The sequence below is a fragment of the Megascapheus bottae genome, chromosome 12 (assembly GCF_031878675.1).
Source record: "Megascapheus bottae isolate mThoBot1 chromosome 12, mThoBot2.hap1, whole genome shotgun sequence".
In the NCBI taxonomy this organism is placed as follows: domain Eukaryota; kingdom Metazoa; phylum Chordata; class Mammalia; order Rodentia; family Geomyidae; genus Megascapheus; species Megascapheus bottae.
In genome coordinates, this window is record NC_143520.1 from 29,397,391 (window position 1) to 29,415,426 (window position 18,036).

An 18,036-nucleotide genomic window follows, 5' to 3' on the forward strand; every position below is an offset into this window, starting at 1 on the left:
ATTATTTTGGTAAATGTTTAGATCAGAAACTATTGGTTTAGGGGCCAGGAGTTTGGCCTAGAGGTAGAGTGCTGGCCTAGCATGCACAAAGACCCAGGTTCGATTCCTTGGTACCACATACATAGAAAAAAAGCCGGAAGTGGTGCTGAGGCTCAAGTGGTAGAGCTCTAGCCTTGGGAAAGTCCAAGGACAGTGCTCAGGCCTGAAGCTCAAGCCCAGGACTGGCAAAAAAAGGGAAAAAAAAAAAGAAAGAAAGAAAATATTGGTTTAAATAGATCCTCAAGCTACTCTTTCCCCAAAATGGGATTTACTAAGGAAAACTTAACAAACACATGGGTAATCAAGTTACTCTAGGAAATAGTACTTTGGGCATTTTTCCCCCTACCTATTAGAACAGATAATTACCAGGCTGTATTCCTTTGTTCACTACTTATTAGCAAAGAGCTAAACACTTCCCATCTAAAGTCTACTTTTTTCATGTGATACACAAATGAACAATGAGTAGTGAAAAAGTATCTGATGAGACCATAGTGGCACTGGTGTGAAGAACTATCCATGTCAGACCTCCTCCAGCAGCCAGTTCCCTCCTCTACTTCTGAGCAAATTTGCTGGGTAGCTGAGTTTATCTTACACAGGAGCTAGTCTCATGTATTTATTATCCAAATACCAAACCTGGAGCAAAAGCCTTGGTAAGGAATCTTATGTGTCCTCCCTACTTTTTTCACTGAACCACCTCACCATCTTGTAGCCCACCTTGTTCTAAACTTGGCATCTGTTCAACCAGACCTAAATCTGTGATCCTCTCTGCTGCTTGTAGAAGAGAAGGAAAACAGCTCTGGAAGCCAGCCTAGGAAGCCAGACTCCCCAGAAGTCAGCTTGCCTCAGAGGCCAGCACAAGAAGTACTGACAACCTCACTGGCCACCAGAGACCAAGCTTGATGGAGGTCTAGACACCATCTAACCAGGTCATCATTTGTCCCTCTCTCAGGCAAGAGGCAGGAATAAAAGGGGAACAAAAGTCCCTTCCCCCACAACTACCCAACAAAGCTTCTGATGTCAGAGTGAGCTGTTATTACCCAGGATTCCCAGGTGGAAATCAATAATCTCTCAGGAGGGAGGTGCCAGAAGGGTCCTTTTGAAGAAAAACTGATACTACCTCCTCAGAGAACAGCCGCAGACTGCTCTGTGTTCCCTCAGGAGGCAAAAGGAGAACTGAAAATTGGAGAGGTCACTGTTGAGAGATCCTGAGAAAGAAAAAGTCCCTGAGGATTGTCAGCCCAGAGCTGGGTACCCAACGTCTTCAAATACAATGTTTCTAAAATAGTATTAATCTGTATCTCTTAAGCCTCTATCTTGCAAAGTATTAAATTATTGGGATTCTGTGGTTATTTGTTTCAAATGAGAAAAGTAATAAGAAACATAAGAAGTTAACAACAACCCTTTTCTTCATTGTGTTGTAGCAAATTTTGTTCTCATTTACATATTGTTACCTCAGCCTTGAAGATGTATTTCATTCAATTCTCATCAAGGATAAATATTCATTGAGGAAAAACAAAAACAAAAACAATGTGAAAACTGCTGGGACATAACTGAGAACTGTTCCAAATGATAATGGTGCTGATCTACCTAACTAGAAAGAAACCGAAGCTGGAAGACAAAGGAGAGATAGCTGCCTGTTTTCCGGATTTTGCACAGCCTGCCTCCAGCCAGGGAGAAGAGCAGCAAGGAAAAGCCACACAGCATGAAGCTCTTTCAACTGCATTCTGGATGATGCTGCTACAAGGCCAGCATCAGCTGACTAAAAAGGGAAAAGTGGGACATGATGGCTGTTAAGGGAGATGGGACAGGAGCCTTGATTAGCTCTGATTGCTCCTTCTATGTTCCTACTGCCATTACGACTGCAGTAGATGGATGGGTTTATCGCAGTAAAATCCTCCTCCTGCTATTTCAAGGTGAATATGTATGAACAATTCTTTCTCCATAGTTGAAGTCAGAAGTTCCTGGCATTCAAATTTGAATTAACTTGCTACAAGAAAACATTTATTAGGGTCTGGGAGTTATTAGGGTCTTAGTAGTAAGAATGCTTGCCTAGCATGCACAAAGACTCAGATTTGATTCCTTGGTACCATGTACATAGAAAAAAGTTGAAGTACATGAGAAAGGGTATCCATGTTTGTGAAGTAATGTACCTTCTATCTGGTGAATATAATGTAACCCTTCTATTAATTACAATAAAAATATATGAGGGGAGAAAAGCTGAAGTGGTACTGTGGCTCAAATGGTAGGGCTTTAGCCTGAGAAAGCCCAAGGGCAGTACTCAGGCCCTGAGCTCAAGTCGAGAGAGTGAGAGAGAGCAAGAGAGAGACAGACAGTCAGATAGACACACAGTCAGACACAGAGAGAGAGAGAGAGAGAGAGAGAGAGAGAGAGAGAGAGAGAGAGAGAGAGAGAGAAACAGACAGACAGACAGGCAGAGAAACAGACAGACAGAGAGAGAAAAAGAGAGAGAGAGAGAGTGAGAGAGAGAGATACAAGGGCATACTTATTAGGCAATGTGTTCTTGTCAGTAAGGAATTGTGAACAGTGGTTAAGACTGGTTAATAGGTAATACATTTTGTTTTTCTTTCTACTCCAGGGTATATTTGACATTTTACATAATATTTTTAAGTACCTGGTAACCAAGGGAAAGAACCAAATAGCTCTTTCTAGGGCCTTTCTGAGGGGGTGTTCTGTTCTTTTCCAGAGCTTCACTGTCTACAGTAGGCAGGCCATTTCAGTGTCTAGCTAAGAACACAGGACATAGCCATTCTATTTCTCTGTAAAATGACAATCTTAACCTCTATCTCCTTCTGCCTCAAGAGAGAGATTCAGCTTTTGATCACCTCCAAGAAACAGCATCCTTTGGGATACTGAAACTGACAAGAGACAGCCTACAAAATCCTCTGGTTTATATCAAAAGTCTGAAGGCACTGTTGTGTTCTGGATCTGGGGGTTAACAGTGCATGACGAAGACATGCTCTCAATAAGAATTTAATTTAGCACAGACATGGATGCCTTAGGACACAAACTGGCAGTGAGTATGTGGGCAAGTTGAAAAGAGAGAGTAGAAGCAGAGGACAGTTTCTTGTCTTTAATTTGCTTCCTTTTAAATCACCTATAACCTTTCACTCAGCAATCTTATCTCGAGCAGCATATTCTAACAAAATAATTGGGTGAATGCAACTGTGGTAAACTGGGTGCCAGTAGTTCACAACTATAATCCCCGCTACTTAGGAAATCTAAGAATCTGAGAATCATGGTCTGAAGTCAGTCTACACAGGGAAGTCCATGAGATTTATCTCCAATTAACCATCAAAAAGTGGAGCTGTAGCACAACCTTGAGTAAAAAAGCTAGAGTGCCCAGGCACTGAGCTCAAGCCCAAGGACCATCACACACACACACACACACACACACACACACACACACACACACACACACAGAGAAAGGGGTGCTACATTGAGATATACGTATGCATGTGTGATATGTGATATATGGACATATATATCACACCTTTGTTTAAAGAAAAAAACAAAAAGCTCAAATGTCATCTGTAAGAAACAGTTACACAAAGTTTTAATCAGACACAGAGAAAAATTACAAACAACATTTTTAAATGTTAATGCCTAAAATGGGTTTTAGGACATATCTTATAAAATCATATCTGTATTTTAAAATAAAGTGTATGTGGTTAAAAAAAAAAAAGAGGTGACTCGTGCCTGTAATCCTGGCTACTCGGGAGGCTGAGATCTGAGGATCAAGGTTCAAAACCAGCTCAGGCACTAAGAAGTCTGTGAGACCCTTATCTCCAATTAATCACTAGAAAATGGGAAGTGGAGCTGTGGCTTAGGGGTAGGGTAGTAGCTTTGAGCTGAAGAGCTTAGGGACAGCACCTAGGCCTCACCAAAAAAAAAAAAAAAAAAACTGGCATATCCTATAAAATTTTAACAGTGGTATTTTCCTGCCTTCTTCTTTCCTCTTTTTGTTTGCTTTTTGTTTTGGCATATTTAAGACAGGGTTTTTATATGCGCCACAGGCTGGACTTCAATTCATGATCCTCCTTCCTCATCCTCCTCTGGGATTATAGTCTATGCCACCATGCCCGGCTCAAAAAAGAAAGTGATTTCTTTTAAGACAATAACTGTAAAACCATGAAGGTACCTGAAGTAGGAAAGACAAGTTGCCAGAGCTGGATAGAGCTTAAGATGGCAAGCCAAACAATTAATACTAGGCTTTGACAAAAACAATACTCTTCTTTCTTCCCCAAGGACATTGTACACTGAGCGAGGACTCTTTCCTAGGCACTGCTCCAGGCTCTGGAGACAGAATAAGGCACAATTTGCTCTCTTCAAAGGAAAGAAAGCACACATTTATCTAAATAAACGAGATACACCACTGGGATGATATAAAGGGCTAACTTTACTGGATCGGCTGGAAAGAGAAAAGGAGAATGGACACTTGACACATGGGGAGTTTTGTGGATACCCACCATAGAAATGTGGACTTATGAGCAGCTGGAAGACAGGACAAGAGAACCTAGAGAGGCACACAGCAGTGTACAGAGGATCTCCAGTGCCCTGCCCCAAGGGGCACAAAGGAACCTGCAAAGGACTGGGGTCTCCCATAAGTCAGTGTGACAACAATACCCACTAGTGAGCTTGTACTAGGGAACTCCTTTCCAACAAACCAGCGGCTGGGCTCAGCACTCGTAGACACAGTACATCTCCTGAAGAAGTCTGCAGTGAACCCTACCTGACATGTGAGAAAGCTGAAACTTCACACCACTTAATCATTTTTTTCAAGTTCACAGAGGAAAGACTTGATGAAGCTGGGGTTCACCCTGGGTTGTCTGATTCATCCCTGTGGATGGTGTTAAGATGAGATCTCAAAAGATGGGTCTCTTCTAAGCTCTGTGATATTTATATCCAAGTAATAACAAACCTACAATTCCTACTAGAAATGTGGTACAATAGAGAAGTTAGTGAAAAAGCTTTCTCAGCCACAAAAATAAAATTAGATAAAAAAGCCTGGGAGAAAAAAGTTGAAATTGGAGCTGTCAAGGAACTTTTTCCCCCCTGAAACTCAAGACAGATCATTAGGGAATAGGGTTTGAGTTTTGCTCCTTTAATGAGTAGACATAGGTGAGACATGGGAGGTGGGGAATAAAAGGAAAGAATGAGGGATGTGAGGGTTCCAACTTTAAACTTGGAGAAAGAGCGGATGATGGAAATCGTTACCATTTAGCTGGGAACCTGGGCCAGACAAGCACAGGTGTGGCAGAGGGAATTCTGAGGTGACATTTCAGTTAAGGAAATGAAGAAATTGGTATTTATGGAGGCTTGATGTTAAGCTGGGGGTAAAAGAACACTCAGCCAAGATACACTTACTATATCTACAAAAAAGCAAACCTTTAACAACAAAAACAACTCCTGCTCAGTATACACACACACACACACACACACACACACACACACACACGCACGCAGTATCTTACACATGATAACTGCAGATGTAGCCTGTAACTAATGGAACATGAGCACTAGTCTTTGAAGCCACAAACAAGATGTTTTCCAAGCTCAAGAAAAGGGTGAATAATGGCCTAAGAAATAAAAATGATATAAAAAAAAGTGCTCTCAAGGGATAGCCAAGGTAGGACAGTAATTCTAGGAACAAAGCCAATTCTGGACATGAGAAAAATCATAAAGAGCATGGATGATCATTAATATCCATTCGACATTTTTTCTGAACCAGATACTGTTTGCCCAGTTTATTTATGTCATCCTAAGTATCCTGTGTATAGTCAGTTTCCCTACTTTGAAGAGCTAAGGAACTGGGGAAAAGCAAATACCTACCTTACTTAACCAATGAGTCCATATTCAGTCTTGTCTGAGTCTACCAGCTGCAACTTTATTTAGGTAGCACCAACTGTATGCTTAATGTGAATAGTGGTTTCCAGTCATATATGACATACTGAAGCTATTCCCTGTGTTCATTCACACCAGGATTGAGAGTATATTTATAGGAAGCCACTAAACTATTTTCAGGGTAAAGAAAATTCTCTGAAATTACGTCACAGAGGAACAGAGGACTGATATAACTAGACGTTTGTTACTAAATTAGAATGCACTTGACAGAGTGACTGACTGAACTATTTTAAACTTTGGCTTAAAATGTTACTGCTTTTAATGGAAAAGTTTGGCTGTATCTTATAGAGTTAAACATATAGCAACCATACGATCTAGCAATCTCACTTCTGGGCATTTACCCAAGAGACACAAAAACTTATACCTACATAAAATCTATATGCAAAAGTTTATAGCAGTTTTCTTCATAATCACCCTAAACCAGAAAAAAAAAATAAACTCAAATGTCCTAAAGGACGGGACTGGATAAACAAACTGTGATATATCCATACAATGGAAAACTACTATGGAAAAAGAATGTGCGGTACACTATTGATGCCTGCAAGTAAGTAAATTCAAAAAGAAATCTGTAAGTGGAAAAGAGATCACACTTATAAAAACACTTATTTCATGGTTTCATTCTATGATAAGATGGCAAAGATAAAATGACAGAGAAAATTACACAGGTAAGTGACTGCCACCAGATGACATAAGAGTTTTTGTTTTGACATTATGTAGCAATACAATTATTTTGTATCCTGTTTAGGTTATGTGTGGTGGGGAGAATAATAGCCCTGAAAGATATCCACAACCTCCTGACACTTAGAATCTGTGTATAGGTTAATGTTCCATAGTAAACAGGACTTTGCACGTGAATTTCCAATTGGCTAATCAGCTGACCTTACAATAAGGTTATTTTGGATTACCAAAGGAAGGAGATTCAAGTCAACCTTCTGGAACTCAACATGGAGAATGAAGAGTCAGAAGCAGGAGAGGTTCAAAGAATGAGAAGCACTCAACCCACAACTGCTGACTTCCATGATAGAAGAAGGAATTCATGCAGCAAAACCCTAAGATTGGCTAACGTTCACCAAAGAAAAGGGAATTTTGAACCCACAGAAAAAGGCAATGAATTATGCCACCAACCTGAGTAGACAAAGAAATACATTTTCTCCTAGACCTTCCAGAAAAGAGCACTAGATTTTACAGCTTAAAACAGAGAAAACCAGCTGACCTCATAGATTTTCCATGCATGAAAACAATAAGATAATAAAATTTGGTTGTTTAAAGCATCTAACTTTGTAGTCATTTGCTACATCAGCAAATGAAAACAGCATTACCAAACTGTATAAAAACCATAGAACTGGGCTGGGAGTGTGACCTACTGGTAAGAGTGCTTGCCTACCATGCAGGAAGACCCAGGTTCGATTCCTCGGTACCACATTCATAAAAAAAAGCCAGAAGTGGTGCTGAGGCTCAACTGGTATAGCTCTAGCCTTGAGAAAGTCCCAGGACAGTGCTCAGGCCATGAGCTCAAGTGGGACAACTGAACATATTTAAAAAAGAAAAATATCTTTACTTTGAAAAAGCAGTGATTAATACAGACCAAAAGAAAAATTCTAGTACACAGCTTCAGAACTTAGGATCAGAAATGCAAACTTGTTGATTTGAAATAGGGAAGGGGGGAAACCAGGGACAACATGAGAAGTATCAACGAGTGTGAATTAAGACACCTACTAGCTAACGAATGTAACTGTAACCCCTCTATACATTATCCGGACAATTTTAAAAAATGCAAACTCACTTTGGGTTTGGTCTCTGTCCCGGCCCTCTCCTCTCTGTCTATCCACTAGTGAGAACTATCTAAGCTCCCTAATGGCCAACACCACTCCGTCTTCCTCAATGCTGCCCATTTCAGGGTGTGGAGATATTCTACTTGGGTTCTCAATTGGGTCAGAACTCATATCAGGGTCTGGGAGTTTGGCCGAGTGGTAGAGTGCTTGCCTAGCATGCATAAAGCTCTGGGCTCAATTCCTCCATTTGGCATACACAGAAAAAGCCAGAAATGGTGCTGTGGCTCAAGTGGTAGAGCACTAGCCTTGAGGAAAGCCCAAGAACAGTGCTCAGGCCCTGAGTTCAGTGCCAGGAATGGCAAAAGAAAAAGAAAAGAAAAAAAGAACTCATATCATCTTAGAAGGAGGCACCCATCGTGAGAGAGACTCCCATTTTCAAGACTACAAACAGTAGAACAACCCAAGAGGAAGCTGAAGTGGGAAAGACTATTTCAAACACCAAGAACTTGCCAAGTCTAAGATCTTCCATCAATACAGTGGCTTCAAAGCAAGAGGCAGAGCCTGAGCTAATGGATGACTCAATGGGATTTTTAGCAGCTAATGGAAACATGCTCTCAGAAATGCTACAAATCCAATACTTTTCTCTGAGGAATTAATGTGTTACTGGAGGGAGCCCCTATTCTAAGCACCAGCCTGCCCCACCCTCCACCTCTTGCTCAACATTATTGCCCTTAGCTCTCCTCATTTTCAACATAAGTAATTATTTTCCAATCTTCTTATAACCTTATTAATGTATGTTTTCTTACCAGACCTAATCAGAGGAAGAACATTCTATACATTCATTCCCCACTCCCTATAGTCAAAAATGAAAGTCCACAAAATAAACATGTCAAAGTAGAGATTTCTAGACTAGACAGAGGGCAGTAATTATTTAAATAGCTTCTACAGATAAAGCAAGTACAAAGAAAGCTCAAAGAAGCAAAACATAGGTGAATCAGGTCTCAACACATGGCTTACAATGTCACTAGATGTTCATTAGAGCTAACAATAATCTGAGGAAACCCAGGAACTTTGGCTCATGCATGTAATCCCATCAGGAAGTGGAGATTAGGAGGATAGTGGTTCAAGACCACTCAGGCAAAAAGTTAGCAAGAGCCAATTTCAAGAAATAAACCAGTGTGATGGGGAAAGCTTGTACCCCCGATTCTCGGGAGACTGAAGATAGGAAAATTTCAGCCTGAGGTTGACCTTAGAAAAAATACAGGACCCCAAATGAAAAATCTAATAGCAGTACAGGGCTGGGGTTGTGGCTCAAGTGGTAAGAGTTCCCAGTGAATGCAAGCATCTGAGCTCAAACACCAGGACCACCAAAATTCATCATCAGAAAATATATGAGATCATATACAAATCAGGTGTTCAGAGTTTGTGATGGGGAAGATCATGGGGATGGGAGGAGGAATAAGTTTTGCATAAAAGCAAGGAAATGCAAAAATGAAACACATATTTTTTTCCAAGATAGCACATTTTATAACAAGAGAAATCTAGAAATACCACCTGCAATAGGTCTCTTATCATCTATCTCCCTAAGAAATGATCAGGAATTTACAGCTTTCAGAAAGAATCTCTAGAACTTAGACTGTTAACTGTACCAGAATTCATTCTTGACTTGTCCCTATTGAAAGAAATGACCAGATTTCTGAAAGACTCCATCCAGGACCTGTTTCTCAGACTAATCCTGTGGGCAACCTAGGAAGGCTGAACCACCTGAGACAGTCTCTACATACCATTGAGCTACATGATTTGGTTCCAACTATATTGACTTGTATCCTTGTTACCTCTCTAAAGCATAACACAGACTGCCAGTACTGAAGGACCTAGCACTAGCACAGCCAGTGCAAGTCACAACACCCTTTAGCATCCAAAGCAGATGTAAAACAACATTCACAGCAGCACTAAGTAGACCCAGAATTGAAGCTTTCAAACTATTTCCCATTAGTTCATAGACAAATAAATTACAGTATATCCATATCGTGAAATACTGACTCCTGAACACAAAGGACAGATCTGATCACAAGAAAATAAACAATGTATATAAACTTTATTAAAATGTCCATTTTTTGTCTGCAAAGTAGTTATAGGGAGCTGTTACCTGATGGAAAGTCAACAAACTATAAAAACAATGATAATACTTTTCTACACACATATTTTACTTCAACTAACCATTGAACTTTGAAACAAGAAACTGTGTTAAAGGTTTTTTTTGCTTTTTGTTTTGTGAGTCATGGGGCTTGAACTCAGCCTGGGTTCTGTCCTTGAAGTCTTCAGCTCAAGGCTACCATCCCACCCTTGAGCCCGAGCCCCCCCACTTCCCATTTTCTAGAGGTTAATTGGAGATAAGAGTCTCAGGTCCTTTTGTGCCGGGTTGGCTTTGAACCTTGATCCTCAGATTTCAGCCTCCTGAGTTGCTAGGATTATAGGCGTGAGCCAACACACCTGGCTAAAGGTTTATAGTAGTGTGAACAATTCACTCTACAATTGAGCAAAATGTGTGTTCATATCCACAAGTTTTGTTTTAGTTTCTTATTTATGTGTGAGCCTGCTTTAATTTATTTAGTCAATACCATGGATATTTAGATGAGGAATATATATATATATATATTCATGATAAAGTCAGGATATAAAATAACACTAAATATCTTCCCTGGACTCAAAAAAAAAAAAGATGATTACTTCCTTTTATTTGAAAGAAGGGCAGGAGAAGGGGAGGAAGGGAAGTAGAACAAGAAGCAGAAGGTGGAAGTGAATTCAGGCCCCCAGAATCGCTGAGAGAGACTGGGAGAGCACAAGGTCACTGATGTGGCACAATGCTTTGTTTAAAAAAGATTGTCACAAGTCAAAGACCAGGGACTAGATGTCCCAGTAACTCCCACTCCGTGTGAACCATGGCAGGACTCAAGAAACAGCAAATCCGACTATGGACAGATAACAAAAGCCAAAGAGGTTTTCTGTGCTCCATCTAGTCTATTAACTATTTCATTTCCCTCCTGTTCAGTAATCACACTTCTTCTCGGCCAGTGAACACCAAGCAGAAGAGAAAACACCTTTCCTGCCTCTTAGGTGGGGGTCTCTGAATAGTGTTCATCCGTATAGTATTTAGAGGTCATGGTTTCCGGATGAAATCGTTCCCCTGGCTTGAAGAAAGCACCTCTAGTCAGGGTGGCCCTTCTCAGGGACTGCGGCAGACAACCTTGGCAAAGATGCTTAGGACAACCTCGGCCAGGGAACTGTGGATCTCTGGCGCATGAAGAAGGCCACCATTCACCAGCGAGGCCCTCAGAAAAAGTGTCACCTGTCAATCACTTGACCTAAATACACCAGTCACTCGGGGAATGGAGGGGGGTGGGGGTGGAATGGAGGGGGGTGGGGGTGTTAGTCGGAGCATGCTCAGAGATTGGAATGACATCACTTAATCAATGCTAGGGACGGGAAGGCTGCATTAACAGCCTAGAGGGGGCTGCCAGGAACCTGTCAGCGGGCACCAGGAGACTGGCATCAACTCCATCCCTCCCTGCCCAGAGGCTCGCATACAAAGGGGGCACCGAGGGCCACACACCCTAGGGACAGCTGATGGGGAAGGGGCGCGCGCGCGCGCGCGCGCGCGCGCGCGCGCGCGCGCGCGTGTGTGTGTGTGTGTGTGTGTGTGTGTGTGAAAGGCCAGTTTGTTTCACCTGACATATTCGTTTAAGAGCCCAATCCTGCTGGAATTCCCTCCCCTCGCCTTGGGTCAGGGCAGCAAGGCTGGGAGGTGGGGGGAGGGGAGGAAAGATGGAGAAGGGGTATCAAGAGGTGACCCCAGCCACACCAAGTAACTTCTACTCCGGGCACAGAGGCGGGCCATCATGAGGCCTCACTCTGGGCTCCCTTCCCCCACCGAGGTGGACAGTCTCCTCTCCACCCAGTCCAAAGCCCACCGGAAGGTCTGCAGACACCCGAGGAGGGGGGGGAATGGAGACACCCGAACAAGGGAGGTTCACACCTAGTGCAGCCTGGGGTAACAGGAAGCCGGAGCCACACCAGGAACACCACCCGTGGACTCCCTTCCCTCCCTCCACCTTCCAGGCCGCCAGGGTTTTTCTGTCTGGAGAAGGGACCACCCGAACCCACACCGGGAAGCCTCTGTGGGTTGCAAAGCGTAGACTTTTAGGAGGAGTCTGTGGGCTCAGCTCGGGGTGGGGGTCACCCGAACCCACTCCACGCGCGGCGGTGAGTGCGGGAACAATAGGTCCACCGGGCCCCCACCCCGCCAACAATGGCGGATCCCAGCCCTTCCTCGCCCCCCACCCCCACCATGCCACCCAGGGCTCCCCCCACGGCCCCCAGGCGCCCCTCGCCCGCGCGTGTGGGGGGACGAACTCTGGGGTGCGGAGTCTTCCGTCCTGTCCACCCGGGGGAGGGAGGAAGCAGCCCCGCAGAGATGTCCGAAGGGGCGGCCCGGACGTCTCCGCTCCGTCTGGGGACATCGAGGCACCTGGCTGCAGCGCGAGATGGGGGGAGGGGGGAGAAGGCCAGACGCCCCGGCCGCTTACCCCTATCACCACGGTCTCGTCGCCTTTGAATTTGGGGATGAATTTGTCCCCGCGGAGGATCTCGGCCTCGTTGAGCGGCCGGAACCGACACATCACTTTGATGCTGCATTCGGCTGGATCCGCCATCTCGGCTGGCGGCAGGGAGGGGTGCGGGGATGGGTGGGGGTCCGGGGCTGGGCCAGGCGAGGGAGGAGGCCGCGCCGCGCCGCGCCGCCCGCCGTTAGGCCGCCTGCTGCAGCCTCCCGCGATGCTTCTCAGCAGGTCATGGCGAACCCAGCGGGCTCGGCAGCTCCACGACCCAGGAGGAGGGCGAGCCCACCAGCCTCCGGCGCCGCCGGCTGCACACCTCCTGCCCGGGCCCTGCACTGCTGCCCCTGCGGCCCAGCTGCCCGCGACCACGCGGCGGCCCGCGGACGAGGCGATGCGCGCGGGGAGCGAGCCTGGCCGGGCTCAGACCTCCCGGGCTCCGGCGCGCTCAGCCATCCTGCATCAGCACCAGCGCGCTCGGCGGCCTCGGCCCCGCCCCTCCGCCCCGCCCTCCCTACGGCTCCGCCCCGCCCTCCCCACTGCTCCGCCCCGCCCCGGGCGCTGACCTCACTGCAGAGCTACGCCCCGCCCCGCCCCAGGTCCGACTCGGCGCACCCCGGGACTTGTAGTCTCTCCCCCTGCAGGTGGAAGCTGCCCGGCCACACACACAGCTAGGGTGCCTTGATGGCAACTTCGGAGAGCTGCCAGTCCTACCTCGCTGCTCAGGCCCAGGACAGAATGAAGGTCATTTCCAGTATTTCCCAGTTGAAATCTCTATAAATGCCAAGGACTAAATCGGGCGCGGTGGCTCGCGCCTGTAATCCTAGCTACTCAGAAGGCTGAGATCTGAGGATCAAGGGTCAATGCCAGCCCAGCAATACAAAGCCGAGAGACTCTTAATTCCAATTAATCACTAGAAAACGGGAAGTGGGACTGTGGCTCCCAAGGTACGGTGGTAACCTTGAGCTGAAGAGCTCAGGGACAATGCCCAGGCCCCTCGGCCGCTCCCTCACCAAAAACTACCAAGATCTATGTCATCATATGACTTAAGACAAAGCATAGCCTCGGTTAAATTGGACACTGTGTGTGTTGAAAAAATGTTGCAAGAATTCTGAGGGAAGAAAGTGGAAAATGAAATGTGCATGGATATTTGGACGCTTTGCTGGTATATGGAACATATTTTGGGTCAGGGACTCCGTTCATAACTGGTGAAGATTAGCAGACTTTTCCATTGCAAAACAAAAAGCAAAAAAACAAAAAACAAATCAGTACACATCCGCCAACTAAGGATTGTATTCCAGAAGTTTTAGGAACAACTGAGGCCTGTCCTTGAATCTTGTGTCAAGAATCTCAGTACTTAATGAAGAACCTCAGCGAGACTGTGGTGTCATGCCTATAGTTCCAGCGATCTGGAGGTAAAGATGGGAAGATTACAAGTTTGAGGACAGCCTGAGAAACTCTGCCTCACACAAACAAACAAACAAAAAAAATGTTTACTCAGTTACTATTACTCATAGTCCCTTTTGAGGAACTCTTATATCAAAACCTACAGAATGATCAGGATGTATACAAAATCAAGCCCAAAGTGTTACACTATCCCATGAACAGATTTCTGCTTCCTACTTACTTAGCCTCATCTCTTGTCACTTCTTGTCTTGATGTCTATGTTCTTTCAGAAGCTGGCAACTTCCTTCATTCAAGTCTCTCCCCAATAGCTTGTAACACTAGGTTATTTGCCTTCTTGAAGTCATCACTAATAATTAAGACAAGTAGTTCAGTAGACCACTAGTAAGTAAGCATATTAGGGGTTTGATCTAGAAAGTGATTTTTAAAAAACCTGATTCCAGCTAGTGAGGCAAGAGGAGAATTTATGCAAATACAAACTGATCTTGCTTATTTAAGATACAACAACTGAGCCAGGGATATCGAGACTACCTAGCAGCCCACTCTCTCTGTGAATTGGCCTTACTCTTTCTCACTCAAAACAAATTCTCCACATACCCAGAATCACAATTGCCAACAGCCTGTGAGTATTATTCATCCACTTCTCCCATTTGAGAAGGATAGAGTATTTTTTTCCAAGTTCTGTTTGGATGAAAAGGAAAGTCTGCAGGTGGCCTGGGCTTGAGCTTGTGTATACCTCTAGGTCAATCAACCGGGATGGTATATGCTCATGAAGAAACCATTGCGGGAAGGCTCCTGAAAGGAAGATGTTATTCTTTCTCACAAGAGACTGATGTCATGCCAACAGAACAATTAGATGTCCACTCTAAATCTCCAGCATTAGATTTTTCCCTTTGAGACTCAGCACATCCATCATTCCTCAGGAAGACCATAAGACTGGTGGTCCTCCCGTACTTTCCCAGACAACTATGTCTATCTCTATCACTATATTTTGGTGGTGAAATCTGTGTGGCTTCTGGGTCTATAGAATTGAGCACATAGTTGACAGCATGCTAAATAAAGAATCTACCATAAGAGAAAGTGGCATATGACTGAGTCCCACTTCTCCTACTTGCTAGATGTATGACCAGTGACAAGACTTAATGGCCTTAAAATGCAATTTTCTCAGCCAGGAGCTGGTGGCTCACACCTGAAATCCTAGATACTCAAGAGGCTGAGATCTGAGGATCACAGTTTGAAGCCAACCCAGGAAGAAAAGATGGAAGTGCAGGTGTGGCTGAAGTGATAGAGAGTTAGCCTTGAGTGAAAACACCAGGTCAAAGTAGGAGGCCCTGGGTTCAAGCCCTAGTACCAAGGAGAAGAGAAACCTCAATTTTCTCATCACATCATTGGAAAGACAATATTATGCCAGAATTTGTGGACAAATTAAAAGAAATGCTTCCAAATAATGCTTCAAAGCAAATAACATGGTGTCTAACATAAACTCTTCAATTTTAGATATTACTGTTATTACTAGTTGCTGAATAAAGGAATGTAAAAATAATTGGTGATTTAGTTAACTTATGAAACCTATCTCGACAGGCAATGGTGGCTCACTCCTACAATACGAGCTACTCAGGAGGCTGAGCTCTGAAGATTACAGTTCAAAGCCAGTCTGGACAAGAAAGTCCTTGAAACTCATCCCCATTTAATGGCCAGAAAACCAGAAGTGGCACTGTGGCTCAAATAGTAGAGTGCTACCCTTGAGCTGAAAAGCTCAGGGACAGTGCCCAGGCACAGAGTTCAAGCCCAACCACGGACTAAAAAAACAAACAACAAACAAAAACCTATCACTTGCTTAAACCTAGGTATATCTAGGAATACAAGTGTTTTTCCTTGCTGAGCAATGAGGCCCATTAAAGACAACTTTTGTGAATAACTGTAAGTAGTACCTATTTGATTGTCTTGCCTCTGGTGTAGTGAAAGTGGATTTCAAAGGGCCTGGATGCCATTCCCTCAACTGTTTTCACACTAGTAGTTCTCAGGCTCTGGCTCTGAGAATTCCTCCTACTATGATTTAGATGTGTTTTGGCCCTTCTGAAAGTCATGTTGAAATTTGGTGCCAGAGCAATCACTCTCTTAGTGCAAGTTTTTGTTGTTATTGTTGTTTTTTGCTAGTCCTGGGTTTGAGCTCAGGGCCTGAGCACTGTCCTTGGACTTTCTCAAGGCTAGAGCTCTACTACTGAGCTTCAGCACCACTTCCAACTTTTTTCTATGTATGTGGTACCGAGGAATCGAACCTGGGTCTTCATGCATGCTAGGCAAGCACTCTACCACTAGGCAAAACTCCCAGCCCTCTTAGTGCAAGTTTTAAGAGGTTATTAGGTCATTAAGGAATTACTGCCTTCTTCATAGGAGGGAGTTCTCATTCTTAAGGGACTGGACTAGTTAACAGAAGAGTGGTTTATTATAAAAACAAATATGCCTTTCTCGGTTCTTCTCCTGGCTTCTTCTCTTGCCCCATGATCCACAGGTGCCTGTTGGCTTCTTCTCCTTTTCCATATAGATGAAGCAGCAGGTAAGCTTCACTAGATACCATGTTTCTAGACTTCCAGAACCATAACTTATTTATAAATCACCCAGTTTCTATTATTATGCCATAGTGACAATAAACAAACTAAAACTTTATGGCATACTGTAAATACAGTCCAATATTAGTTTCTCTAGGTCCATGAGCATGTTTTTGTAAGCCCAGATACACTGTTTTATCTGAGGAGGTCAGAAGCCTGAGGCACTTAGTCTACAAAGAGATCTGCCTGCCTGTCACTGGGCTCACTCTACATTCATTCATTCATTCATTCATCTATCCATCCATCAGCTATTGACTGAGCAAATGACATTTGTTATTACTCTTTAAGTTTAGGTTAATGAATCCCTTATTAAGGTGGTTACCATAGAATCCCCATTTGATTACAAAATAATCCATGGCTCTCAGATAACTTGGAAACAAGTTGAGCCAGATACAATGACTCATGCTTCTTAGAAGACTGAGATCACAAAAAAATCTGAGGCTGAGATTGATTCAAGGCCAGTCTGGACAAAAATCTCTGAAGACCCCATCTCATCCAATTAAAAACGTGAACAAAGGCATTTTGTTCTATGTATATAGAAGTATGACTCTAAATGAAAGGACCTCCAGGATATAGAAACAAAAACCATGTAATGAGTGATTGTTGGCCTTAATGTACTAGGTTATCTCTCATCTCTTTTGCTGTCCCTTGGTTATCTCATGTTGTCACAGTATTTCACCTTGTTATCTGATATATTGTATATATGCTTATTTGGTTATTTGAAATAGGATAGGGAAGGGGGGAAAAAAGATGAGGGATGGGGTGGGGGGAGGGAAATGGGGTCCAAGACATGAGAAAGGGTATCAATGTTTGCGAAGTAATGCACCTTCTATCTGGTGAATATAATGTACCCTTTTATTAACTATAATAAAAAATATATGGGAAAAAAGAAGTATCAGGCCTGCCCCCACAAAGAAGATAAGGCTCTATTTGAAAAATAACAAAAGCACAATGTTGTAGTAAATACCCAGCAAGCTTGAGCTTGAAGTGGAGGAGGAGGAGGAGGAGGAGGGGGAAAAGAAGTCAGAGACCATGGTAGAGTTCTCAGTGGATCATAAGAAGAATTAATAGAGGAAATAGTCGGGGCCAGGAGTTTGGCCTAGTGGTAGAGTGCTTGCCTAGCATGCACGAAGACCCAGGTTCAACTCCTTGGTACCACATACATAGAAAAAAGCCGGAAATGGTGCTGAGACTCAAGTGGTAGAGCTCTAACCTTGAGAAAGTCCAAGGACAGTGCTCAGGCCCTGAACTCAAGCCCAGGCCTGGCAAAAAAAAAAAAAATCGAAGAAATAGTCTAAGTAGGAATAAATGATACTTTAAAGTAACAGAAAAATAACTGATAACTTTAACTACCTTAAAATTTTCAACTTTTTCACATTAGATATCTATTAACAGAGTGAAAAGATAACCTGAAGAATAGGGGGAAATATTTGTAAATGATACATTTAATAAGGAGTTAATATAAAGAGTATATAGAGGACTCATAACTTCTAACCCAAAAACAATTTGATAAAAATGGAAGGAGAATTTAAATGGGCATTTCTCCAAAAAAGATACATAAATTGCCCAGAAGCACACAAAAAGATGTTCAACCTCATTAATCATCAGAGAAATCAAATTAAAATTGAAAGAAAACACCATTCATTGAACAGTCAGCTTCACCACACACACACACAC

The 18,036-nt window shown here is 43.6% G+C and overlaps 1 protein-coding gene across 2 annotated transcripts in view; it reads right to left on the reverse strand.

Annotated features, from left to right (window-relative positions):
- Kif5c (kinesin family member 5C) overlaps positions 1 to 12,792 on the reverse strand; it is a 170,860-nt gene extending 158,068 nt beyond the window's left edge. For both annotated transcript variants that reach the window (XR_016537260.1, XM_090342854.1), the window contains exon 1: positions 12,320 to 12,792. Coding sequence is in view for 1 of the 2 variants with exons in the window: in XM_090342854.1 (XP_090198980.1) it covers positions 12,320 to 12,445 (126 nt within the window). In the remaining variant the exon portion in view is untranslated. The remainder of the gene's footprint in view (positions 1 to 12,319) is intronic.
- Positions 12,793 to 18,036: the final 5,244 nt, after the last annotated feature.